This window comes from Canis lupus, chromosome 13 (assembly GCF_011100685.1).
Source record: "Canis lupus familiaris isolate Mischka breed German Shepherd chromosome 13, alternate assembly UU_Cfam_GSD_1.0, whole genome shotgun sequence".
In the NCBI taxonomy this organism is placed as follows: Eukaryota; Metazoa; Chordata; class Mammalia; order Carnivora; family Canidae; genus Canis; species Canis lupus.
Genome location: NC_049234.1, coordinates 43,928,589 through 43,956,379, shown reverse-complemented (window position 1 = coordinate 43,956,379; position 27,791 = coordinate 43,928,589). Strand labels below are relative to the sequence as shown.

Here is a 27,791-nt window from a genome sequence, read left to right as displayed (position 1 = left end):
TTATTAGGTAGATGCATTTTTTCTTATCATTTGCTGTTTTTTGGATGAGGAAATAATTTTATTTTGGAAATAATCCAACATGACTATGGCTTCACATTCTGTGTACATAGTGTTACTACCAAGACATTTAAATCAACACAATGACAAATATTCTGAAACTAAGAGACAGATTGAGTAGATAGTTCATGAAATAGAATACATTAAGACAATGCCTAAGTTAAAAGTTTTCAAACCATTTCTTAAAAAGAAACAAATATAAAAATAACCAGGTATCATTAAATATTACCTTTGTTTGATAAATTGATAGTGGTTTGGGTAGGAGGGATGTGGTTAGTTAATGACTTAAGTGAAGCCCCCTCCCTTGATAGTAATTCATCATTTTTATCAGCCAATCAAAATTCCTCAAATAATTAAAATGGTTTTTTCCCTAATTGCCTCTTGGTTGACACATTTATAATCCTAAATTTTTGAGTTAGTCTTAAGGCATGAACATAAAACTGTACAAATGAAAGAATATTTCATTGCACATAAAAAAAATCCCTGCCTTACAACCTATAGAATGGGAGAAGATATTTGCAAATGACATATCAGATAAAGGGCTAGTATACAAAATATAAAGAACTTACCAAACTCAACACTCAAAAAACAAACAATCCAGTCAAGAAATTGGCAGAAGATATGAGCAGACATTTCTCTAAAGAAAACCTATACATGGTCAACAAGCACACAAAAAAAGTTCCACATCACTTGTCATCGAGGAAATCCAAATCAAAACCACAATGAGATACCACCTCACACCAGTGAGAATGGCTAAAATCAACAAATGTTAATTTGTTGTTAAACAACAAATGTTGGTGAGGCTGTGGAGAAAGGGGAACCCTCTTACACTGTTGGTGGGAATGCAAACTGGTGCGGCCACTCGGGAAAACAGTGTGGAGGTTCCTCAAGAAGTTAAAAATAGAGCTATGTTATGACCCAGCAATTGCATTACTAAGTATTTACCCCAAAGATACAAATGTAGTGATCCAAAAGAGACACCTGCACCCCAATGTTTATAGCAGCAATGTCCACAATAGCTAAGTTGTGGAAGGAGCCAAGACATCCTTTGATAGATGAATGGGTAAAGAAGATGTGGTAATATTACTCAGCCATCTGAAAGGATGAATACCTACCATTTACATCACGTGAGTGGAACTGGAGGGTATTATGCTGAGTGAAATAAGTCAATCGGAGAAAGACAGTTATCATATGGTTTTACTCATGTGGAATATAAGAAATAGTGAAAGGGACGATAAGGGAAGGAGGGAGAACTGAGTGGAGAAAAATTAGAGAGGAAGACAAACCATGGGAGACTCTTAACTCTGGGAAACAAACAAAGGGTTGCAGAAGGGGTGGTAGTTGGGGAGATGGGGTAACCGGGTGACAGGCATTAAGGAGGGCACATGATGAGATGAGCACTGGGTGTTATACTATATGTTGGCAAACTGAATTTAAATTAAAAAAAATCCCTGCTTTAAATTTATCAGAAAAATTAGAGCTAGCCTTATCTTCTTAAATGCAAAAGACATGAAAAGTTTGGAGCCAAAACATTTAGTATATATACACCCCACAGGTACTTATTGTCAGGTATGAGACTAGGTTTTAATTATTGTGTTGTGAACAAAACAATGATCCTTCCCTTCATGGAATTTATAATCCACAGAGAGGGAAAACACAATAAACATGGAAACACTACTATGTACTATTTGGGAAACTAACAGAATTTTGAAAGAGATTAAGTAGGGGTTCCTAATTTAGATTGGATTCTCAAGAAAGCTTCTTATAGGAGGTGGCATTGCAGGTGGGAACTATAAGATAAGAGGAAATCACCATAATGGGGAAAAGTATTTCAGCCAGAAGGAACAAGATGGTGAAGGTAATGAGATAGAAGAAAGTTTAGTCTGCAAGAAACAAAGAATCTGTGGTGTCAGAATTTAGTGCAGTAAGGGAAAGATGGCTATAGATAAGCATGGAGATATCAAGGGAGAGCAGGTCACACAGGAGCTTGAAGGTTATATTAAGAAATATAATATTCTTATATATTAAGATACATAAGAGAGTTTTCTTGGTGCAATGGGACATCTTTGGATATTTCTAGAGCATAGAAGGAATACAATTCAATTTACATCTTGCAAAGATCACTCTGGCTGCTGGGAATAGAATGGTTTGGAGAGAGTCAGGAGTGAAAGCACGAAGACCAATAAAAAGGTGGCTATAATGATTCAGGTAAGAAGTAATGGTGGTTTGGTCACAGTAAGGCTGGCAGAGGCGGAACGGTTTGATAAATATCTTGTAAGTAGAATGGATGGTACTTGACAATAGACGGAATAGGAGGAATGTGTGGGAAATGTTAACCATTAATCCTAGATGAGATTAAGAGACTAGAAAGGAAGCTCATTTGGGAGAGAAAAATTGATAGTTAAGTTTTGAGCAAATTAAATATGTTTTTGAAACATCAGGATAGATATGCCAAGAAGAGTGCTATGTATCAGTCTGGGGCTTCAAAGAGATCTGAGCTGGAGTTATAAATTTGGGGATTATTAAAATAAAGATGCTCTATAAAGAAAGGTCCTTTGTAATCTTTCTGAGAACACTGTCAGTGGAGGTAGGAGATGGGTAGGCAGGTTCTAAATTATAGGGATTAAGAAGAAGTTGAGATAATAGACAAGAGATATAGACCAATCTTTCAAGTAATTTGGAGAAAAAGAATGCAGAAAGATTAGGAAAAGCCTAAAGAGAGATGTGCGCATATAGTAGAGGTGTTCATGATGAGAAGAGTTATTGTCTAGTTTTCAGGCTGTGAAGAGAGTAGTAGACTGGGTGAAGCAGAGGCTCTAGGAGAGCAGGGTAGAGATGTGTGTGAACTTGAGAAAGTCAATTCCCAGAGGTAGGAAGAGTTGGAATCCTGAACACAGGGGTCAGGAATCCATTCAAGGAATAAAATACCTCTTCCTTTGAAATATAGGAGACTAACTCAGCATGGTGAAGATATAAGGGAGTCTAGAAGAAGACTGATGAGACCACTGGGAGATTCCAGGCATCAAATGGTTTCTACCTTTTTGGGATATAGTGAGAGGTGACACTATCTGCTGATACTGAGAAGTTAAGATTAGGATCGAGATTGTCCTCAATTGTTGCTGCAGGGAATGGGAAAAGGCACCTGAATCCTCCATGACTGTATCCCAAGTGCTTTCGTTTTTGTTGTTGCTGTTGTTTTTAAAGACTTTATCTATTTATTTGAAAGAATGAGCGAGTGAGTGAGTGAGCAAGAGAGAACAAGCTGGAGGAGGGGCAGAGGAGAAGCAGACTCCTGGCTGCTCAGTGAGCCTGATAGAGCACTCCATCTCATCCCAGGACCCTGGGATCATGACCTGAGCCAAAGGCAAATGCTTAACCAAATGAGCCCCTCAGGCGCTCCCCAGGCACCCCCCAGGCCCTTTCTACATCTCTATGAAGCTTGTGGCTATCAAGCCTTCACATGATAGCTTTACTGATTTCAAATTCCAAATCCTCTTAATACTAAATTCCTTGATTGAATTTTCTATGTGCCATTAACTCATTTTATAGCATCCCAGGGCCAAGAAGCTATTAATGTGCTCCAAGTTCAAGTAAAATTTCAATTTTACAAGGCTTTATGGCTTTTCCAATTTTACTTGACGAGATAACATTAAAGTAAAGCAAAACATCTTTAATTTGTCTCAAAGGATCTAACCAAGGAAAACATCTCCCCATCCTTGGGATGGTGATAGAAGAGAACATAAGCTAGTAAATTTTGTAGGGTAGGCAAAGTTTCCACTCTATTGGCCACAAAAGTGTGATTGGTGCAGTTCTTACATTGGCGGAATGTCTACTTTATCATTCTTATGTCCCAACTAATACTAGAGCTTCTCATTTGTGATCGCTTTAAAGTTCAGTTACAGTCTTCATAAACTCAGTTCAGAGAGAGGTGCTTCAGCAAATAATGCAACACAGGTCTCTTCATGAAGAGTTAAAAAATAGATGACTGACAGATTATTTATTGCTACTTAGCAACATATCAATTATGTACATAGGTAAGAACAAGCAGAGCTCAAACTCTGTATTACTGCCATACGTTACTTAGTTACTTGGAAGTTATTACTCTTAAGATTTAAAATCTCTTTGCAGTGGCTAATTAAAAAGGAATACACTTTAAGTAAAATATTAAGCTAAGCAGTGTCATCACTTGAGGCTTTTAAAAAAATTTTAGGTTAACATCAATGGAATCAAGGACTACTTGCTTTCCTTCATCCACAAACTATCCTCTCCCTCCATAGTTGCAATCATTTGACCTTTGACTGACAAGCAAAATTCTGCTTCAGCTTCTGAGATCTATTCTAACTTTTATCAGGGATAATTTCAGGAAATACAAACCACTCTTTGGTTGATTCAACAACCTCAACCTCGCTGAAAGTGGTTCCAATTGGTGTTACACTTCTAATCATTGATGTTCTGCTTCCTTGCTCACCTACGGAGTGCAGGATTCTGTGATGGAAAGTATATTGTTTGGGTTTGAATTCCCACTTTACCACTATCCTTGTCCTGTGGTCCTGGGTAAGTTATTTTACTTCTCTGATCCTCAGGTACATACTCTCTCAAGTGTTGTTAGAAACACTTATGTTACAGAGGTGTTATATTAATGTCTAGCTTTTGTTTGGCAAGTAGAAGACAGTTCCATTTCTTCCTCCCCTTCTCCCAGGTTCCTGCCTTCATAGGCTCTACATAGCATAAATTCTCCATGCCTGAGTTTTTGCTTTACGTTATGTAAATATCTTTAGGGACTAGATTTCTGTGAACTGCTATCAGATCTCTTTGATGATGGTCACCACCTGCCTGCATTCCTACATATTACTGATTTTAGGGTCCTAATTACTATGCCTTATCCATCTGTCCAGACAACTTATTCCATCTAACTCAGTTGTCTCCATGATTATGATATGCTTGGGTCACCCCACCTATTGCCTGACATCATATTTTATGATAACTTTGGACTATCAGGTTGCTTGGGCTTCCCCCATCTCTGCCCCACAAAAGTTGTTTTTGATTTCTGCCTCATTTGCAGTTGTTGTTTGGGTCTTTATATGATACAATAAATGGACTTAAAAGTCAACTCTTTTCTAAGCACAAACCAAGAAACTCCCCCTCTTTAATAAAAATATAAGCCTATGAAAACAGAAAAACTTGATATGGATTATAAAATAAGATATACATTTTGTGAGAAAATGCCGTTAATTTTAGGACTTGAATTTACAACACAGAAACAATTCAAGTACTTGTCAAAATTCATTACTTCTTTAAGTGAATGGTATAAACCAGAAAATCTTGGAATTTCAAGAGGTTGTCAGATCCTAATGCTGACTGGCACAGAAGTGAAGGTAACAATCAGTAGAATCAATGGAAGAGAGGTCAACCTGTATAAATGAGTAATTAATGCATCCTTCTCTTTCCATGTCAGTTCTAAAAGCCGAAGTTCAGTCTTATTTATTAAACGTCATTAGCCATTAATAAATAGTTCGGTTTACATTGCATTTCTGTGATTTGAATTGGTTGTCACTGGCATTTAAACCAAAAGTCACCATCAATACTTTCTTGTATTAGGATCTTTCAGCCAATTTATTTATACGACATATTTTTAAATTAGAATATTAATTAAAGAATAGCTCATGAATGATCTTGTTCATTCCAAGTTCTAGTAGGAGTAGATCAATGTGTATGACTAAATATACAGCTTTATCTACATAAACATCTCTATTTCCATGACTATATGTAGTAAAACTAGAAAATTAATGTAATTGCTTAATAATCATTTACCTGTGAATACATTTATTCTTTAATTATACTATAGGGTCACCTGAAATTTTCCTTTGCCATTTGAAGTTTTTAGATCTAGAACTATTTCAGATTATCTAAATAAATATCTAGGTATTTCTCACATTACAGTAAGCAGTATTATAATGCTCTGAATTGCCTACTGGCACTCTTCTGTGCCCCCTGAAAACCAGGAAATTGCCTAGACCTGGTGTTCACAATAAACGGGCTCAACTACCTGCATGTTGATGCCGGAGAAACAATTATAGTCAATCAGATTAAATATTAATGACTCAAATATTTTAATTGTTAAGAAAGCAATCAATGAAAAACAACCCAAGAAGGCAAACAAAAATCAGTCACTAGATTTGAAAAACATCAACTCTTTGGCCCAAAGCACAAGCCTCATGAATACCATTTATCATTCTGTTCTTCCCATGAAGAAAGACAAATGTGCACAAGATTCTAAAATAGTTGTTTTCTAGAAGACAGCAATTTACAGTCATTCAGGTGCACATTCTATAGAACCAAAAACAATCTCACAAGGTCTTTTCATATTAAAATGTTTTTCCTTTCTTATTAATGCAACTGGGTATTAGAAAGCCTTGGGGGGAAACTCCATTCTAAAGAGAAAGCATGAGTTCATAAATTGTCCAGCTAAAATAAGTGAGTTTTTCTCTAATCGTTTAAAAATATAACTGCATAGAGATGACCCTTGAGCACCAATATGAGAGAAAATGTCACTGGACTGTGAATCTCTTGAAAAGCTGGCAAGGTGGTATAGCTAAAAGTATCCCCAGTACCAATCACTCTGCGCAGGGTTGAATTTAATGGAGTCAAGCAAACATCCCTCTTTCTCATCCCCCTGCCCAAGTAACTCACAACTTTCAATCTCCAGAGTGCAGTTCTGTTCATCCAGAGGATATCTACGTAGATCCATCATACATGCAGCTGTGGTTGTGATCCTGTCAGGATGAGAGGGGGAAAAGACAGCTTCGTAAGGATCACGACTTTCATTTCCAGGCTTCCCAGGCCCAAACCATGTTTTACCGGTTGGCATCAAAATTTTGTGATTAAAGTTTTTGAAGGTGAGCAGATTAAGTTAAAGTGTTCCTTTGCTACTCACTAGGTGTGTGAGCTTGGTCTAGTTTATTTATCTCTATAAACCTATGTCTCCTCATCAATCAAAACAGCTACTGAAAAGGATGGCTATGAGGAGTAAAGGTGAGAATGTGTCCAAAACTAGCCTGGCGTCCTCTACTTGGTGTTCCACAAAGATGGTTGTGTTACAGCTGTTACCATCCCCATGGTCCTTATATTTACTAGCATCTAGCAATGTCTGTGACAATATCTACAGCGAGTCTGGCCTTATGTGTAGGAGAAAGAAGGTCAACACAATGCATTAAAACTACCTCCCTCTCCTGCTATAACCTAATAATACAAAAATAATACAAAAATGACAAGAACAATAAAACCCCTCCTCTATGACATTTGGGGCTTCATATTCCCCACTATTAGAGAGATTTCTCAGATTCATCTCTGAGACCCTCATCTACCTAAGTCAGCAGGTAGGATATAACCAGTAGAGAAACATGATCCTAGGATTGGTATTCACACCATATTTGCCAGCTTCTGCTCTCCACTGAGGTTATTAATTTATGCAAATCCCAGGACCTTGACTCTAGATATCCTACTGGGGTTTCCATTATACCTCCATTTTCTCTTGCGTGTACAAGTTTCTTAGAATGTGGAGTCTGAGAGTAACTTAAATTCCCATGGCTAGTCCATGCTTACAGACATTTGGTATCATTTTGGAATTGACAAACAAAATACTTCTTTAAAAAAAATTTACATGATCCTTCTCCACGAAGTAATTAATGTGTAATCATAATGTAAAGAAGTCAAAAGATTCAAATTTAGCAATGTTTCCTTTCTACCTTAATCACCAAGAGCTACAACACTGGACCTTTTCCATAAATATTCTATGCAAAAGGACACAGATATGTCTTCTTAGGGGGAAACTTCTTAAGATAGCAACCTATCATGTCTCCTGTTCTGAACCTTGCTTGTTTTCATTAACAATGCATTTTGGATTCGATTCTCTCTGTCAGTGAATAATAAGCTGTCTTAAAAAAATTTACTACAGCAGGCTCAGCTGTATGGAAATATCGTAACTTATTTTTCCAATCATACTTCAGTGGGCATTTACACTATTTCCTATTTCTTTTTTACTTTTACAGAAGAAGATGCTCTGAATATACCGATATACTCTATTATGTCTATATATTACTATATCTGTTGCTATTTTCAGAAAGGTAATTGTTAGAAAAAATGGTATGTACACTTAGTATTTTGTCACTTTACCCTTTATGGAGGTTGGGCCAGTTTACACTCCTGTCAGAAATGTATTTAAATTTGACAAAGTATTTCTCAAATCTATGTTTTTTTTGTGGCTACTAAGATGACTTATTGTTTTGGTCCTTTGTGTTAAGCTAATGGTCACATTCCCTTAAAAACATTATTAGGAAAAACACTCACTGTTTCTAATTTCTCGCTGGCTTTCCTTACAAAAATTGAAAGTTTAGGGGCACTTGGGTGGCTCAGTTGGTTGAGTGGCTTTCTATTGATTTCAGCTCAGGTCATGATCTTGGAGGTTCTGTGCTCAGCAGGGAATTTGATGGAGTTTCTCCCTCCCTCTCCCTCTGCCCTTCCCTGCACTTGCACACACATTCTTTCTTTCCCATAAATAAATAGATCTTCAAACCAAAATAAAAAAAAAAAAAGAGAAAGTTTACCAAGGTTAATATTTGTACATTCCCTTTGAAGCCTTTCTTAGGATGTTGGTCAACTTAATTAGATTTACTTGAGCATTAGAAAAGAGCAAAAGGAGTTTTAAAATTCAATTTAAAAATTTCTGCAAAGTATTTTTCAAAAAAAGAAGACTAATTATATTCTAGAATTTAGCACATTAAAGTATTTTACTAGATTCCTTATTGCTTCCTGCTCCCATTATCATATGAATTGATTTTTCCCTTCATAATATATCATGAATATTTTTGTTGTCTGAAAATACAATTCCACATTATTTTTATGACCTGCATAGCATCTCAAACACCCTCAATAACACAACACAATGAATATTTAAAATGCTTTAAAAATCACCTATCTGCTTTACTATATTCCTTGCTTATGAATTAAAAATGTGAACAATCTCTAGAAATTAGTAGTGGGGCCAGCCCTATGATCCAATGACTTAGCCAGTAATTCTCAACCAGGGATAATTTTTCCCCACAGGGGACATTTGGCAATATCTGGAGACATATATTTGATCATCAGACTGAGAGCGGAGGCTTGGTACTGGCAACCAGTTCGTAGAGGCCAGGGATGCTGCTAAACTCCCTACAATGTCCAGAATAGCACCTAACAATAAAGAATTATCTATTCCAAGGTGTCAGTAGTGCCAAAGTTGAGTAACTCTGCTACAATGGTGGTTTTCAAATATTTTTCCTCTGAGAATAATTTTAATAAAGTGAAATCTTCTAGAGAACCTCAATATATAAAATACAAACAAAATGAAAGCCATATTTTGTTAATATAAAATTACCTTATAAATTCAAATGTTGACATCTATTTTAATGAGCACAGAAATTTGAAAGCAAGGATTACATTGAGAATTATGGTCTTAAATTTCAGCACCAATTTTTTTGTGCTGTATTTTATTTTTATAGTATCAAAAAATCCTAATAAAGAAGGAAACACTTCTAAAATCTTACATGACTGGCCATGGGCTACCTTGAATTGTCAGGGCATAACTCCCAGGTGATGAAGGAACCTCCTCTGTAGTCAATCACATCTTGCAAATGGTTCAGACACATCCGTAGGTGATGACTCTACTAGGTATTTAATCTTGGATTAAAGGGAAGCTTTACTTGTTACTTCATGCTCTGAATAAATTAATCTGGTAGCAAAAGTTAATGCTATGATGGTCTTGAATGCATTAAAATGTGGCATAGGATGCATTAGAGTGTGCATGCTTCTTATTACAGCTTAAAATAATTACAATATTTAAAAATCAAATATTTGTGGAACTACTGAAGAGCTTTAGGGATACTTAAGAGCATCACTTGAGCCCTATTGGTCAGCATATCTCACTTAATTGACCTCATTTTCAGACATGTGTCATCAAGTAAGTGAAACACATCATGTCAGAATAAGGACATACATTGAAATCTTTTGTTGTTGAACCACAGATTCACATGTTGTGAGGCTCTGGAATTTTTACAAGGCAATCTGGAAAGCCAATAAAGCATTGTCTATAAATGAATAACAAATGTTTCATGGGTATGGGTCCTAGAGTTGTGAGTGATAAAAAACCCCCACAACTTTTGTAAAGCATAACTGAATTTACTAAATTTGCTATTTGTTATGATCAATCCATTTAGCAATCAATAGATATAACATCTAATGGATAATCACCTTGGGAAACTATACATCACACCAGAGGCTTGCCCATGGTCTGATGATTTGTCAACTCCTATCACCTGGACGAGTTTACTTCTGCCTCAAGTCCCATTATAAAACCAATGAAAGTTAAATAATCTCAGCACGAGATCATTATAACTCAAAAACGGAAAGAATCAAGGCAGCTTTAGGAACTTGAGCTGTGAAAAGCGCCTGACTTGCTCTGAAGAATACTGACATTAGTGAAATAACTTCCTTTTTGAGCTCTATCTGTTCCAAATTTCAAATTGTCAAGAATATTTCATTGGCTCAACTTGGATTAGGTGCCAACTTTTCCAAAATTATTTAGCAAAGAGCTGGAAGGAAAGTTGCACTCATATAAATATTGTCACCAGGGACCCACAGGGGTCTCCTATCTCAAGAAAGGAGGAATCATTGATGCTTTACTAGAGACTTCTACACACATAGGAATTCATAAATTCATGTTGTGGCCTATAGAAATGTATGCAATTGAGTATCAGTCTCTGCTAACTTAAGGGTTTGGCATTTCTAGATTTTGAAATACTTATGGCTAAGTGAGTAAAGTATCTTGAGCAATTTGTGAGAAAAAAATTGCTGAGCAAGAATTCCCAGGGTCATCAATAAAAAGAGATGTATGTCCCAGAGCAAAGTTCCATTCAGCTCTTCTGTCTTCTGGGTGAGAAGCAACAATGAACACCTCTAAGAATGACTGCTCCCCATGTTTCCATTTGTTCTCTTTGCCAAATGTAATTGCTCAGTAGTGGTTAGTCACCTCCATAATTGATTAACACGTCCATATGGAAATGTGCTCACACTGTGGCTGAAGCAGGCGGATATATTCTAAATCTTCCACAGAATCAAAGGTGCCAAAGATTGCAAAACTGAATGAGTTGAGAGCTTCAAGACTGAAGTGTTTTTTGAATCTTGTTTTTAACTTTCACACCCAAGTCATTCATTCTGAGGGTGTGAAAACATTATTATTGGTTGATAGCAATGAAAGTACAATAGAGTAGAACCAGCTAAAAGTAAAAGCATTAACTGACTGCTTTTCTGAACACAGACTTTCCAGAAGTAGAGGCTCATGACAGCATAACATTCATCTGTCTTCTTTCAAAGACTTTTCAAATGGCTTACATTATAATCCAATTTATTGACATTTTGAGGGTTAGGTCAGAACACTGTAACAGGCCATTAGCTAGAAACTATGGTCCCATGAGACTTTGGAATGACTGGGAATCATGTTGCTGTAGTATTCATTTCTTAAGGTGTATGATGCATGGCTACTGACCTTAATTAAGTCACTGTAATTGCAAATCATGTATATTTGATGTTTAAGGGCAGTATGACTCTCATTGCTGACAAAATACAATCCAGGAAGTCCTGGCCTATAAATAGATTAAAATCCAGACTCTCCCCCCACCCCACAAGTACACACATATACATATGAGGAGAGCACTTTTGCAAGTAACAATGAAAACTCAAAACAATAAACAAATTATGTACATATGTTTGAGATTTTTCTATGAGCTCTAATTCTGTAGGCACAAACTCTCTGCAGAGCAAAGTTATACTATTTAATAGAATATATTTTTCTTTTTTTAATTAAAATTTAATTAATTAACATATAGTGTACTATTAGTTTCAGAGGTAGAGGTCAGTGATTCATTAGTTTTATATGATATCCTGTGCTCATTAAACCATCCTCCTTACTGTCCATCACCCAGTTACCATTTTCCCAACCCTCTCCCCTCCAGCAACCCTGTTTGTTTCCTATGATTAAGAGTCTCTTATGGTTTATCATCTCTGATTTTGTCTTGTTTTATTTTTCCCTCCCATCCCCTATAATCCTCTGTTTTGTTTCTTAAATCCAACATATGAGTGAGATGATACAATTGTTTGATAGGTAAGCCATCTTTTCCATTTTTCTAGAAATGCAATTATCTTACATCAGAGAAATATTTATCTTATCAAGAAAGCATGAAAAAAACAGTCAGAAGGAATAGAGTTCAATCCTACACTTATTTCATCGGTGGCAATTTGGACAAAAGATGCCTTAACCTGTGTTTGTGATGTTCCAAGAACAGAGGTGTTATGGAAGTGGATGCAGTATGGAACAGGGAAAGGGAAGAGAGTTATTATATGCATATACACGCTCACACAATAACTCTAGCTATTATTATTTTTAAACTATATGCTTATAAATAAATAAAAACATGTAGGATTACTGATACAAATACACTGTAAGCTTAATGCATGGCTGTAATAAAACATCTGGGAAATACAGAAAATTATAGTTCAGAGAATACAAATGACCCATAATCTCATTACCATAATCTCATTAATTTCCTTTCTTCTAAGTATATTGTTTAGCAAAGTGAAATTGCACTGCATTCAACAATTTCATTTGTTGCTTTTTGGCTAACCTTGAAGGTAAGAATTTTCATAAGTTATCAATAGTCTCCATGAGCACATTTTGAATGGATATTCAATATTCTGTTATATAGATATCTTGGATGACAAGATATGGATGACATCATTAGTTACTCTTTGGTTATGCTTTAAAAAAAACCACACTGAATAAACAGCATTCTCATGGGTACTCTCATGTTTTTATTTTTTATTTTTTGCTTCCAAGTTTCTACTTTCTCTTCTTCCTCTGTTTTGTACTCTTATGCTGAATGTTAATGACACTCTTCTCAGCGCAATCCCAAGCAGTTGTTTTCAGGTAATTAGCTACATACCAAATGTTGTGTAAATGGGCTCATTTTTATTCATTTCTGTCGGGCTAGGGTGATTCATGAGCCACTTTGTGAATATGAAAAGCTGTTTATAAATCAGAGAGTCCTGGGGCAGGAGAGCAAAAAAAAAAAAGTAATAATAGGGCGAGAGTAATTAATAGACCTTTGTCAAGGGTTCTGTGCCAACTTCAGTCATCTTTTTTTACCTTAGATGTCTGGCTGAGTTTAAAACACACTACTTTTCCCAAATATATCACCATATTCGTATAGTTGTGAAGTATAAGAACATCCTTTAAATATCTATCACGTTTAATATTTCCTAATAACAATTAGCTGAGATCTGCGTTAAGGGGTGAAAAAAAATATGGCTACCTCTCCCAAATCAGAACATTTTTGTTCTCATTATTTTGATCATCAGGAATTTCTGTGGTGGACTATGAAGAGTTAAAATGATAACTAATCCTTAAACAATGAGAAGTCAGTCAGATGTTTACCTTGAATGGAATGCTATAACTTGTTAATGAGTGCAGGCTAGTTAAACAAGGAGTCAGACAAAATTAGGAGGTAAAGCAAAGTTGTGGATCTTTCACAATTTTAATTTCTTTCTTGGTATATGTTAATGAAAATGTATATTTTTGTTTGTTTCAAGTTTTTATTTAAATTCTAGTTAGTTAAGATATAGGGTAATACTGGTTTCTGGAGTAGAATTTAGTGATTCATCACTTACGTATGACACCCAGTGCTCATCACAAAAAATGTCCTCCTTAATACCCATCACCCATTTAGGCAATTCCCCTGCCCTCTTCCCCTCCAGGACCTTCAGTTTGTTCTCCATCATTGAGAATCTCTATGGTTGGGGGATCCCTGGGTGGCTCAGTGGTTTAGTGCCTGCCTTTGGCCCAGAGCGTGATCCTGGAGACCCAGGATCGAGTCCCACATCGGGATCCCTTCAGGGAGCCTGCTTCTCCCTCTGCCTGTGTCTCTGCCTCTCTCTCACTCTGTGTCTCTCATAAATACATAAATAAAATCTTTTTTTTTTTAAAAGGAGTCTCTATGGTTTTCTTTCCTCTTTTTTTCTCCCTTCTTCTATGTTAATCTGTTTTCTTAAATTCCACATGTAAGTGAAATCACATAGTATTTGTCTTTCTCTAACTTATTTCACTTAACATAATACATTCTAGCTCCATTCACATTGCAAATGCAAGATTTCATTCTTTTTGATGGCTGAGTAACATTCCTTTGTACATATATAACCTCTTCTTTATCCATTCATCAGTTGATGATTATTAATTTTTTTACTTGTTTGCAAATTGGCTCTGTTGCTTTGCCATACGATGATTTCTCCCAAAACAAAAAGCTCCCATGTTTACTAAAAGGTAATCAGAGTAATCTTGAAATGGTATTCCTGAAAGAGTAAAATTAGGTTTGGCAGTAATACAGCATTCAAAAACTGCAGGGTCTTAGGACAATGGCTTTATGTTTTGAAAAATACAAAACAAAGCAAAACTTAAAATGAATATAAATAAGGCAGGAGTATAAATTGTGCAAAGTTTCCAGCTCCCTATCTCAGATGAAAAGCAGGATTTGGGACATAATTCTTTTCCTTCTTAAATACATAATACTCTATAGTTCCATCCATGTCAAACAAACATAGAGAAAGAAAGTGGAGGAAAACCAAAAAACAGACTAAACTATAGAGACCATGCTGCCGGTTACCAGAGGGGAGGTAGGTAGAGGGATGAGTTAAACAGATGATGAGATTAAGGAGTGCACTTGTGATGAGCCCCAGGTGTTGTACCTAAGTACTGAATCATTAAATTCTATGCCTAAAACTAATATTACACTGTTTGTTAATGAACTATAATTTAAATAAAAACTTGAACAAAAGCTGAAGGGTGATTGTGTATTTATTCTAAAAGACAAAAATCAAAGGATTTTACATGGTTCCAAATTAATGATGAAGCATTCTAGATATTGCAATAATAAAATATAATAAATAAAAAAATACTATTTTTATCCCTGTGCTTTTAAATCATAAATTTCCAAAGTGGAGCTACAAAATAAAACAAGGTTTCTCTTCTATTAATTTTATTGTAAATACAATGTTAAAGAGGTAAATTCTGGAGAGTTCAATAGGAATTAGCCATTCTCCTTTTAGATGCCTATTCATTGTAGAAAAGGAGACAAAATAGAGATGTTTATCAAGGACTCTTTGTAACAGCAAAAATAGGTAAACACCCCAACTGCCCAGCAAAACAAAATGGATACACAACTCGGGTGTATAGGCTGTGGACTGACAGCAGTTAAAATGAATGAACTAGATCTACATGTATAAACATGGGTATACCTCACATATTGTTGTGTGAGGAAAAAAAAAACAGAAAGGATGTGTACAAAAAGCTATATCTACAATGGAATATTAGCCATCATAAAGAATGAAATCTTGCCATTTGCAATGACATGGATGGAACTAGAGGGTATTATGCTAAGCGAAGTAAGTCAGAGAAAGACAAATACCCTATGATTTCACTTATATGTGGAATTTAAGAAACAAAACAAATGAGCAAAGGGGAAAAAAGAGAGAGAGGCAAACCAAGAAACAGACTCTTAACTACAGAGAACAAACTGAAGGTCACCAGAGGGGGGCTGGTGGGAGAGATGGGTCAATAGAGATGGAGATTAGGGAGGAACTTACTGTGATGAGCACTGGGTGTGGCATGGACGTGCTGAATCACTGTATTGTACACGTGAAACTAGTATTACGGTGTATGTTGACTAACTGGAATTTAAATAAAAACTTAAAAAATAAAATAGACTTTTACAAGACCAAATTATATGCCTTAGGAAATCACATGTGTGTATGTGTGTAGTAAGATAAAAATGTATACGTCAAATTGATATGAGCAGTTTTGTCATAGTAATGTCTCAGCAAGGAAAGGCAGGGGAAGGAGAAGAGATAGGATGGGATGGAGATAGAGCTGTAGCAATCTCTCAAAGTTTTCTCACCCTTCTTCCATCTTTCCCTCTTTTCTGACTTCTTTCCTTCCTCTCCCTTCCCATCCCCTTCTTTGTCTATATATCTGAACAGATAAATCTTCAAATAACCCACTTATACTCTTATTTTAAACGTTGTTGTGAATTAGGTTTAAAAGGCCGCCTTAGTGTCCTTATCCTAGAATTACCATTAAAAAAGTTTCAAAGGAACATAAAGTTTATCTTTCCTTCACATTTTCTATACATAATTGGCAATTGGATGATGATTATAATCTTCTGAAATGAGTCTCTTCAGTTAGAGACCTATCAGCTTATACAAATTTCCTCACATATATATCATAAAAATATAACATATGTACCATATATATTTCCTCACATATTTCTCATCACAATTTGCAATTGTACATCTGTTTGTTTGATTACTTGTTTCTTGCGTGGCTGCTTCAATAGATGGTAAGTGCCACAAGGGAAATCACCTCTTAATGATTCATTTATTGGTGTCTAGCCCCGTGTCTGGTGCAGAATTGAGGTGTAAATTAACAGAATTAATATGTAACTTCAGGAAATACTGAAATCATTACTTCTCTAGAGAAGAGAGAAAAAGACCACAGTGCAGTCTTTATTAAAAGGCTATTTACCAATGTTGCTTGAAATACAGATTGAAAATAAAGATCCACTTCCCCAATATCAATTCAATTTCTTATTAAAAAATCATTCATTTGGGGGCATTTGTTAAGTAAACAGCCAGAGGCTATTGTCAGTTGGATAATTTCTAGGGCCATGAAGCTGCTTTGACATGTGCTTAAATTGAGCCCCGTGTCCTAGGATGTCTGTTAGGGTTTTTAGACGCCATGTGAGAGAAAGGTAGCCTGACGCTAGTATTTGCATTAAATAATCCAAATGTAAATGTAGGTTTGTGTACACCCTCTTTCTTTGCTACTGAGAGAACCTATACACTACAGGCTCAAGGTATAAAACGTCTGTTTCCTTTCCAGGAGCAAAATAGGGACTGTCATTACCAAATAGATGAATGGAAGGAGACCTCAGTGGTCAATCTGGGGCGGAATTCTCTCTCATGATTGCCAGTGGGCCAGGGGCTGGACCTTTCTGTGTGAAAAGCAAGAATTTACATGGCACAGGATTTTTGTTTTTAATCATTAAAACATTAAATTTACACCAGTATCATTAGAATACTAACTTCATAGGCAGTTCTATAGAAAAATGAAGGAACGTTTAGATAATCTAGAACTGAAGCATACATGGACAGAAAGGAAAAAATTTAAAAATACCTTGTAACAAGGAGTGATATGATGCTGTCCTTATATATGTAAATTGTGTATAAATAGCATGAGTGTAATTCTATCATCATCATTCTCCATTGAATATTAGCAATGCACATTTGCCTCTGTTTATATCCATTTGCATTAATTGATGGTTATACCTGAAGAAGGCTGTGATTAATTTCTTAAAGAACAAGTGCAACCAAATTACATAATTCACTGAAGGACTTTTTTAGAGCAGTCGTTCCTTTTTAAAAAAAAAAAAAGGAGTTTTAGTCCCTGGCAATTCAGAGTAAATAAATATATATTTCTTCTAGTATACCCTCTCTCACCACCACCTGTCAAATTGAAAAACAACAAAACAAAAATACTCTAAATATACTCTACTCAGAAAAGATATGTGAGCACTATATGGGCTTGTGAAGTTACAATATTTTCTCCTAAACAAGGGAAATTGTACATATAGCTTTACCTATGTTACATTAAACATAAAGTAATTTCTCTGACCATTAACCTTGAGAATAATAAAATTCATTATGATCATTTTCAGGTTTATGGAAACCTCAATGTTCCAGTGAGCGCTGGTAATTAATTACTCTGAACAAAAGACTGTTTTAGCATCTTGATCATTGAAATGAATAAACAAATGGTGCAGTCCTATAATCCAAAAACTGCATAAATTAGAACTACGTTTTAGTAGAGACCATTAGCCTGTTAACTAAATTCAAAACGCTGTGCCCAATAAATCTTATTTTTTATTTATTTATTTATTTTTTAGTAAGCTCTATGCCCAATGTCAGGCTCAGATTCATGACCCTGAGACCAAGAATCCCATGCTCTAGTTACTGAACCAGTCAGGTGCCCCACTAATAAAACTTATTCTTAAACTTTAATTATTTATTAAAAAATATTGAGCAGTAAGCATATAGAACCTAATTTTGAATATTTCTTACACATCATCATTTGAGTTTAAATAACACGATGCCTCAGAGTAAAGGAGCCTTGAGTTTTATATATTTTAAAATATTTGAATTTAGCTTATTAGTTTAGTAATTATTAATCTTGTACTAATACTTATCAGTAATATTACAGTAAACGGTACATTTGAAAACATTCAGGACTTATAATGTTACTTAAATAAAAGATATTACTGATGGAAATATCAATAACATCTCCTTCTTAAGAATCATGACTCAGGGACGCCTGGGTGGCTCAGCGGTTGAGCATCTGCCTTCAGCTCAGGGCATAATCCCCTTTTGGGGATCAAGTCCCACATTGGGCTCCCTATGAGGAGCCTGCTTCTCCCTCTGTCTATGTCTCTGCTTCTGAATAAATAAAATAAAATCTTTAAAAAAAGAATCATGTCTCAATATTTCACATTCACATTTTCTACGAATAAACTGCTTTATTTAATAGAGAAATTTACATGTTGCATTTAATACTGTAAATAGAAATATGAGAAGGAATAGCATATGCACTTCACGTATATCACAGTATCTATGTTGGGAATTGTTTTGGGTGAGAAGATAAATCTTTTATGTTAGAGAAGGAAATCATATTATGACCATAACCTTGTGTTCTATGTTGACTCTGGACTTGTGGCAAAAGCACAGATATAAATTTACAAGCACTTTATGAGTATTTGTGTCTATAATTCAAAAAGGCCTTTATCTTTCATTTTGTAGGGAAACTTGTGAAAGATTTTGAAATGAACGAGAAGGATTATTAAATGTCTGTCTAGTGGTCAGGATTATCTCACTTTTCATTGCCTAACAGTTATTTTCAAACTCTGTACATGGCAGAAAAATAACAATGCAAACAATTCTTATCCATTGAAGTGCAATGGCAATTGATTATTGCCCTGTGGATAATTGGTCAATTTTGCCAGTTTGCATCTATTTGTAAATTCTCTTCTGTATGCTATGTCTTTTCAGTATATTTTCCCCTTGAATTCTCATTTGACCTGACTGTAACATCTTACTAGTTCTCTCATTAATTGAGTTGCTGAAATCTTTGACACACCTTTGTTCCATATTCTTACATGTTTTTTTTTTTTTATTTTTGAAATGATTATCCTTTAACAGTTTTGGAAGTAATCTGCAAGATGACTTATGGATCTACCTAACAGAGCCAGGTAAAATGTGTTACCAGAAAACTATATCTTACAGATGACTTAAGCTCAGGCATGTCTTTTTCTTGGTTCCCAGGGGTGAAATATGTATTTATTGATTCATTTTAGAGATGAAACCCAAGAATGTAACTTTGCTGACTCTGTTTCTCCTTTTGTCCTCCCATACTGATTTTTTGTTTTGTTTTATTTCTCATTTGCTTATGGCCAGTAAGTTTTTCCCCATTGGTGAAAGCAATGATTGGGAATTTGGTTTCACGGTCTGACCTTTTAATGATTTCTGTAAACAGGTTAATAGATTATAGAGTTAGAGTTCTATACTCTGTTGGATGAGAGACACCAGAGAGTCTGGTTTGTTAGTCTTTTTGTTTGTTTTATCTATTTGTCCATTTAGAGCTCAAGTCAATTAAGAATCTTGTGCCCAGGGCCATGGAAAGCAGCTGATGGATGGATGTCTGGACCACGAATTTCTGTGTTTCTGTACTGCTCCTTGATCGGTGGCAAAAATATAGATCTGAATTTGTAAACATCTTTGTGTCCTTGTATCTATAATTGAGTTAATTAATGGATAATCATTATTGATAATTTCTAAGTAAATAGAATACTTAAACATTAATTACTGAGCATAATTTTAAATTTATATACTTTTGCCTGTTACTTCTTTATACTAGGACTAGCCATAGCTTTGAGGATGTTAATGAAAATGTTTATATTTGCCACTTTAAAAAGATATTAAAAGGGTGTATATGTCTGTAAATAGTTGCGTTCTATGTGTTCATGAGCTCTACTAGTCTGCTGAAATACTTATATTAGATAGATAGTTTTCAATTTTTGATACCCTAGAGTTTGTTGTTGTTGATGATGATTTTTTAAATAAAATACACATTTATTTCTTTGGTTAAAAGTTGTAATTAATAGGAGTAGTTGAGACAATTCTAGGAGTAACAATGACAAAAATATACCTGTATTTGTGTTTTTATTATTCAAGGAAAAAAATAGTTTCATCTTAAGGTCTAAAGTGGTTCTCAAATTTTTTGGTCTCCTGGTACATTTATAATTTAAATCTCAATATTTACTACATTTGAAATTAAAACTAAGAAAAAACTTAATGTATATTTATTGATTCATTTTAAGAGAGCAGTAATGAATGAATTCCATGTTAACATCTTAATGTTATTATAAAAATAGTTCTGACTGCATAGACCCCTTGATAAAGAAGCATTGTTCTAAAGTAAGGAGTATATATGTTCTAAAATATGAAAGAACATGATAAAGAACAGACTTGGAAAGTCAATTTTATTGCCTTGGTTTATAATAACAGAGTCTGACAATAAGCTACAAAAGGTATTAAAAGTTTAGCAAAGTTTAACTAATGTAGATGAGTTTGCTTACTGATTTACTGATTAATGCCTTTTCCTACAATGTGAAGGTTACTCTTTATCTTCTATGTAATTGGCTCCTTAGATAGCAAACATTTTATGCTTCATATTTGCTTTACTATGCCCTTGATTATTTAAGAAGAAGAAAAAACAACAACAAATCTGTCACCAATGGCCCTATCTTACTCAAATGTTTCAGGGTGCCTAGAGGCTCAGTCATCCAGTGCCTGGATGGTTAAGCATCTGACTCTTGATTTCAGCTCAGGTCATGACCTCAGGGTCTTGCGATCAAACCCTACAGTGCTACAGCCAGTGGGAAGTCTGATTGAAATTCTCTCTCTCCCTCTGCTCCTCCCTAAATAAATAAATAAATAAAATCTTTCAAGAAAATGTTCAAATCTCTGACAACTCTTTTGATTTACTATTCTTAACTCAGATCATATATATCTACAAGCATATCTACACCTACACCGACCCCTACACCTACACCTATATCTATTATGTCTTTTACATGTTAAACTGTCTGTTGGTTTTCTCAGAGGACCCCTGGAAAAAAAATCACAAAGTAATTTGTAAGAATTTGCATTGTAAGAATTCTGTAAGAATTCTGTAAGAGTTGGAAAGTAAGATGTGCTCATTTTGCCCCAATTAAATTTATATCAGTAAAATGTTATTAATATAAATATTTCAGAAAGTGTAGGCTTTATGGAAAGTCTCTGGAAGTTTGTCAGTGTCCTTGTTTTCCACCATATATATGAATCTTAGGAAAAACACTGGCCAGAACTGTTACCAAATAGCTCTCTATAGTTTTCCTATCTTTATCAGAGTACTGATGGTGCTTTACCTGAAGATATGAAGCAACAACAGCATAGTATTTTCAGTCATAATTTCAGTTATTATTTGAAGTGTTTACTTTCCAATAAATCTAGCTTCATTAATTCTAACTTCATTAATATTAATCTAGCACTTTCTAGACAGTAAGGTCCTATTCTTGACCCACATGTACTATTGCAATCTACTTCTAGACAAAACTGCAAAGTAGAGATGACAATGTTTTAACATTTCTCACTGGATTTGGGGGCCATATACCTCATTTGCTAGATCTTGCTAATCTCAGCACAACTGAGTTCTGGCCCCTCAGTCCCATTCCTTGAGCCCCATTCCCTGAAGTGCCATTACTTTGATCCCATTCCTTGAGCTCCATTCCATGAAAACCATTCCCTAAGTCTCATTCCCTAAAGTCTCATACCCTGCCCCATTGCCCTAGTCACATTCCCTGAGTCCTATTCCCTGAACTCCATCTCTGTGTCTCATTCCCAGTCCATTCTTTTTTTTTTTTTTATTCCCAGTCCATTCTTGAGTCTCATTCCCTAAGTCTTATTCCCTAAACCTCATTCATTGAGCCCCATTCCTTAAGTACCATTCCCTGAAGTTCCTTTCTCTGAGTTTCTCCTCCTGAAGGTCATCAATATTCATTGCTATCTCATTTCTCCTTCTGGGTAGTACAAAACTATAAAACAGTTTAAATGTTGGGGTCTATAAAAGTCCCAAGGCCAGAAATAATTGAGGCAGTGGTAGGGTCAGGTTTTTGGATCATTTGTGCCTTGTTATGATTTAACTTAACAACCTCATCCATGTATAGAGGCAATAAGGCTAGCAAACTGTCCTGTAGCACACTTGGGCTTCCGTTGCTCACCCAGTATTCCCCTATTATTTTGACAGTTGAATCTATCAATCGATAGACTAAACTAAAAATAAGGCACATACTGTTTTAGGGAGTGGCCAATTTACTTTAGTGAGCACAGACAAAAGACCAATAGAGAAAGGAATTTTATGGTGGAGTTTAACTAATTTTCCCCAAATTCAGGCTGAAAGTTGAAAGCAGAATATATAGGTTGCTAACATCATTTAGTCAGTTATAATCTATGAGAAATTCTACCTACACCAACAAAAGTATAGCAGCAGAGTCTTTGATTTGTGATTACCATTTCAGATTTGAATTATAACTATGTTGTAATATGATTCCTACATGTCAGTTGGATCTTATTTCAGAGATAATATACTATTTGTTTTTTTTCTGATTGAGCTGATTTAAAATAATAGCTCCAAAATGGCAACAAAAATTGACAGGAATAAAAGCCCTTGAAAATGTGGCATTTCTCCAGTTTTTACTCAGACAGGATGGGGAATTGAAACAGTCTCTGTGGACTGTTGGTTTCTGTTTCACCTCATCACAGATGATAATGGATCCTCAGGGAAGAGTCAAAGAATCCCTCCATTGCTGATGTGTATATCTCCCTAGCTCAGAAGATAAAAACTCAGCCAGAAAAAAAGTCTCTGGTGTTGATTCCTTCACCCACTCACTCACTCATTCACTAATATTTATTAATTCTTTCTATGCAAGGCATTGTGCTTGTAAATATATGTGAAAGAAAAACATGTAATATGTACATAAATTGCATATATTAGAAAAATGAGATATGGATGTAATATTTATGTAAGAATGTGATCCTAACTAGTTTGCCTCTGATGACAGCCAGGCTCCTTTAATTATTGATATTGGGTAAGTTATGTTACCTGACTTCTCTGCGACTCAGTTTCTTCCTTTCTAGGATTAGATAAAATAATACCTGTAAGCATTGAGAAAATTGTCTTGAAGGTCAAGGACTCAATAATGCTTATTATATTGCTATAATGATTTAATTGCTTACCACAGAGCTTCCAAATAGCTAAAAATCTCAGGATGTTTATATTTCAGGAGCTGCCAGAATCTTGGAAAACATCACTAAAATAGAAGTTCTGTCTTGAAGGTCCAAATAAGCCCATGGATTCCACAGACACATTTACTTCAGTGTTCTGTGATTAGTACTAATATAGATGTGTGTATAGGAAATGTACTAGCTATCAATTACTGCATAACAATTTACCCAAAATTTAGTAGCTTAAAACAACAAACACTTGTTATCTCACAGACTTTATGGGCCAGGAGTCAGCCCTTGATGTAGTTGGTGCCTGTGCCTCAGGCCCTTTCACAAGGTTGCAATCACGGTGTTGGTATTGTGGTCTTATCTGAAAGCTCAACTGAGGGAAGATGCACTCCTGAGCTCACTCACATGGTTGCTAGTAAGATTTGGTTCCTCACATGCTTCAGGACTGGGGCCATATTTCCTTGCTGGATGTCAGCTGGAGCTTTCCCTCTTTTCTTTGTCACAAAGGGAAACTCTCAAATGGCTTTCATTAGAGCAAATGAGAAATAGCAAGACAAGGCCAGCTAGATAGGAACAATTGTCTTTTCAAAACCTAATCTCAGAAATGACATTATATCAGTTTTGCTACATTCTATAACTTTGAAATGAGTCACTAGGTATAGCTACATGCAAGAAAAGATAATTACACATGATGTGAATATCAGAAGGTAGGAATTATTGGGATCCATTTTAGAAGCTGCTTAACACAGGGCATAATAATGAAACAAAGAGAACAGATAGAAAGACTTTAAGGGCAGCCCCAGTGGTTAGTGCCACCCTCAGCAAGGGGTGTGATCCTGGAGACCCTGGATGGAGTCCCATGTTGGGCTCCCTGCATGGAGCCTGCTTCTCTCTCTGCCTGTGTCTCTGCCTCTCTTTCTCTGTGTCTCTCATGAATAAATAAATAAAATCTTAAAAAAAATAGGACCAGTTTGATACAGATTTAAGGCATAAGCAGTTATTCACAGGAAAGATGCAGAGAAGTGACATTTTAGGTATGGAGGATAAAATACATGCAAAAGCATTTCAAAGAACCTGATGTAACTTCTCATGTAATTTCTCATGTGAGAAATTATCTTGGTGCATTGGTACCTTCTAAATACACAAATAAACTTCCCAGAGGTCATGGAACAGAAAGTTTCACAGACCAAATCAAAATACTTAAATACTTGACATATTAAATCAATTCAGGATACAGTGAGAAACAAGGGAAAATAAATGGAGAAACCTATACTTAGAATAAGGTGCAAATAGTTATAAGAAACTCACTATCTGGGACCTAGAGTGTTCATATACCCTCTCTTTCTTTGCCACCTCAGACTTCCCCACTGATGGCATGATTATGTGGGCTAGAGTTAAGGTTCAAGAAAGGTAGCCCACAGAAGTTATTTTGGGCTGAAATGTAGGGAGGGATATAGAGACAATTAAATCTAACCATAGCTGTGTCTTGATAATTAGATCCTTGAACAGCCATGGGTTTTATTTGTATTTCTTGAATAGAACATGTGTCGGGCCAGAATTGGGGTTGTCCTAGTTGTCTACTGATGACCAAGACTTTGATCTTTCCGTATTTCTCTCTGTAAGTAAACATTCTTGTTTGTTCCATCATATTTTTCTATTTACTTTTTTCTTTGGTTTGTCATACATATTATTAACTTCTTGTCCATATTAAGCACATCTTATGAATTCTTTCACAAACTACTTCCTTACCATCTAAATTTAATTGTTCTGTGAGTTTTGCCTGTACCTTACAAATGACTTACTTGTTATTTATGCTCAACATTTTTTATGAGTTTCATCTATATTGTTTGTTTTCTTATCTCTATAGAACAATCGAATATAATATATGCAGATTGTATCAGGGAACTTGAACAATTCTGATTCAGCCAGAGTACAGGGGCCTCGCCAAACAAAAGTGAGAGATAAATATAAAGAGGGCTTTGTATGGAAACATGGACTTTATTTTGCAAGCAATTGAGAACTGCTGAAAGGTTTAAGCAGAAATATAATTTTACTGGAAACGTCACATATGTATGTAAATAAATAAAATGAGAGTAATATATGATAAATTCCCAATGAGTGTATCAAATAAGATGACACATACACTTCAAGGTGGGCAAAATAATGTTCCTCTGGTGTGGGCTTCAAGGAAGATGAAACGTGTTTGTTAGTCTGTGAAGGAAGGGAACGATTGGTTGAGGATGGAAACTATCTAGGCTGAGAGAAGGACATAAATAAATGGACCTCTTCCCTGAGCCTTATACTGTCATGTTCAATAGGTCAAATAACAAGATTATTCTCTTTATTTCATAAAAAAGGTTTTCATGGATTTACTAACTGATTTTGACTCTTTTCTAATAATGACAAAGGTTCATTCCAATTGTTCATTTGTAATTTAGCTCAGGCACAAAATCAAATCTTGTAAGTTGTAAATTAAGTAATGACTAAGACGAGTTGTTTATTTCTCCCCTTTCTCCTAGCAAATGAATCTCAGTACAAAGTACTATTTTCATGGAAGTAAAGGAAAACTATTTTGGGAGTGGGTAGGGGAAATTTGGAACTCCAAAGAAATCAAACAATTATTAACTATGTACTAGACATGTTATGATGTTGTACATCTCATTTAATCTTCACAACCAGTCTAAAAAGGTAGGTATTTCAGACATCAAGAATTCAGGATGATAAAGATACTGACCCAGGTCACATAGTTGGGAAATGCTAGAACAGAGATTTGGACTTATGCAGTCTGATGTTAGTATCTAGCCTTTAATCCCTGTGCAAGTCAACCTTACTCTATTGGTGCTGCAATGGAAGTGAAGAGGAAGTGAGGAGGCCTAAGAAAGTAATATTTGGTACCTAACTAGTATATACTTTTTATTTTTTTTTTTTAAGATTTTATTTATTTATTCATGAGAGATACAGAGAGAGAGAGAGAGAGAGAGAGAGACAGAGACACAAGAAGAGGGAGAAGCAGGCTCCATGCAGGGAGCCCAACGTGGGACTTGATCCCGGGTCTCCAGGATCCCGCCCTGGACTGAAGGTGGCGCTAAACTGCTGGGCCAACCAGGGCTGCTGCCCTACTTTTTTTTTTTTTTTTTTTTTTGTTTAGATAGTATATACTTTGGATAAACTAAAATAGAAAAGTAGAATTAACCAGATGCTTGCAAATAAGTTGTGAAATAATCTATCATATACTACATATGGAAATGTACTCAGGAGTTTAAAAATCATTTTAGTGAGTTCCCAGTCAATTAAAAACATTGCTGTCTAAATAAAAACTAAATTTCAGTTACAATCATGTTGGGAAGCTACACATAGTAAACATGAAACTCTAATGGGAATGTGATCTGGAGAAAAATAAGCTTTTAGCTTTTCAAGAACTGGGGACCATATGCCTCTTATGAAAGTCAAGTCTCTGATAATAGTGAGCATAGCACACCAGTCAGCTCTAACCCTTATGCTGTGCACATTCCCAAGTTTTACCGTACTTATTTCCATAATCTCAATTTTAGAAAATTAGGTCTGTTTTATTTCAGAAACTAAAATGAAATCTTCGCTGTAGCTACTCTCACATTGTGCTGGAAACTTTATAAATAAGACATTCCTAGAAAGAGGCAGATCTACCTACATATGCTGGTGGTAGAGACCTTTCAGTCACAGGATATTGACCTCCAACCTCTGTTGTTCATTCTAAAATGCTACCATCTGATGCATCTTAGAAAGTGCTGTTGTGTTACATTTTTGGTTAAGTATTTTTGAAACCAATTGTCTCTTCTCTTCATTACAGGATTAAAGTTTTATTTTGCCTCTGTGAGCAGTCCACACTGAAAATACCTTTGTTTAATTATGAGACTATTTGTTTTGTGCTTTTACAGTCCAATCTAGAGCATTTAGGTTCAAAGAACTGACAAGCATGGTTGACCTTTCACTTTGGTAATAGCATCTTGACAAGAGAACCTATCTAGGAAGGCACTTTAGCTCTGGTCTTTAGAATTTCTTAGAAAAAGCAATCTTAATGCTCCATGAAAAGTTAATATAAATAACTCAGAATTATATTATACAAACCCTATTAAGAGAAAATTGAAAATAATTTTCTGCTTAGGAGAGGGAAATAAAAATTACAGATATTATTGCCTACATAGTAAGGTGTTGAGGACTATCATGACTTTTGTGAGCTG

At 35.3% G+C, this 27,791-nt stretch overlaps 1 protein-coding gene across 4 annotated transcripts in view; it reads right to left on the bottom strand.

Annotated features, from left to right (window-relative positions):
* Positions 1 to 27,791, bottom strand: part of GABRB1 (gamma-aminobutyric acid type A receptor subunit beta1) — a 358,276-nt gene that overhangs the window by 93,375 nt on the left and 237,110 nt on the right. For all 4 annotated transcript variants that reach the window (XM_038556012.1, XM_038556011.1, XM_038556014.1 and 1 more), the window contains one exon: positions 6,748 to 6,830. In XM_038556012.1, coding sequence (XP_038411940.1) covers positions 6,748 to 6,830 — 83 coding nt within the window. The remainder of the gene's footprint in view (positions 1 to 6,747; positions 6,831 to 27,791) is intronic.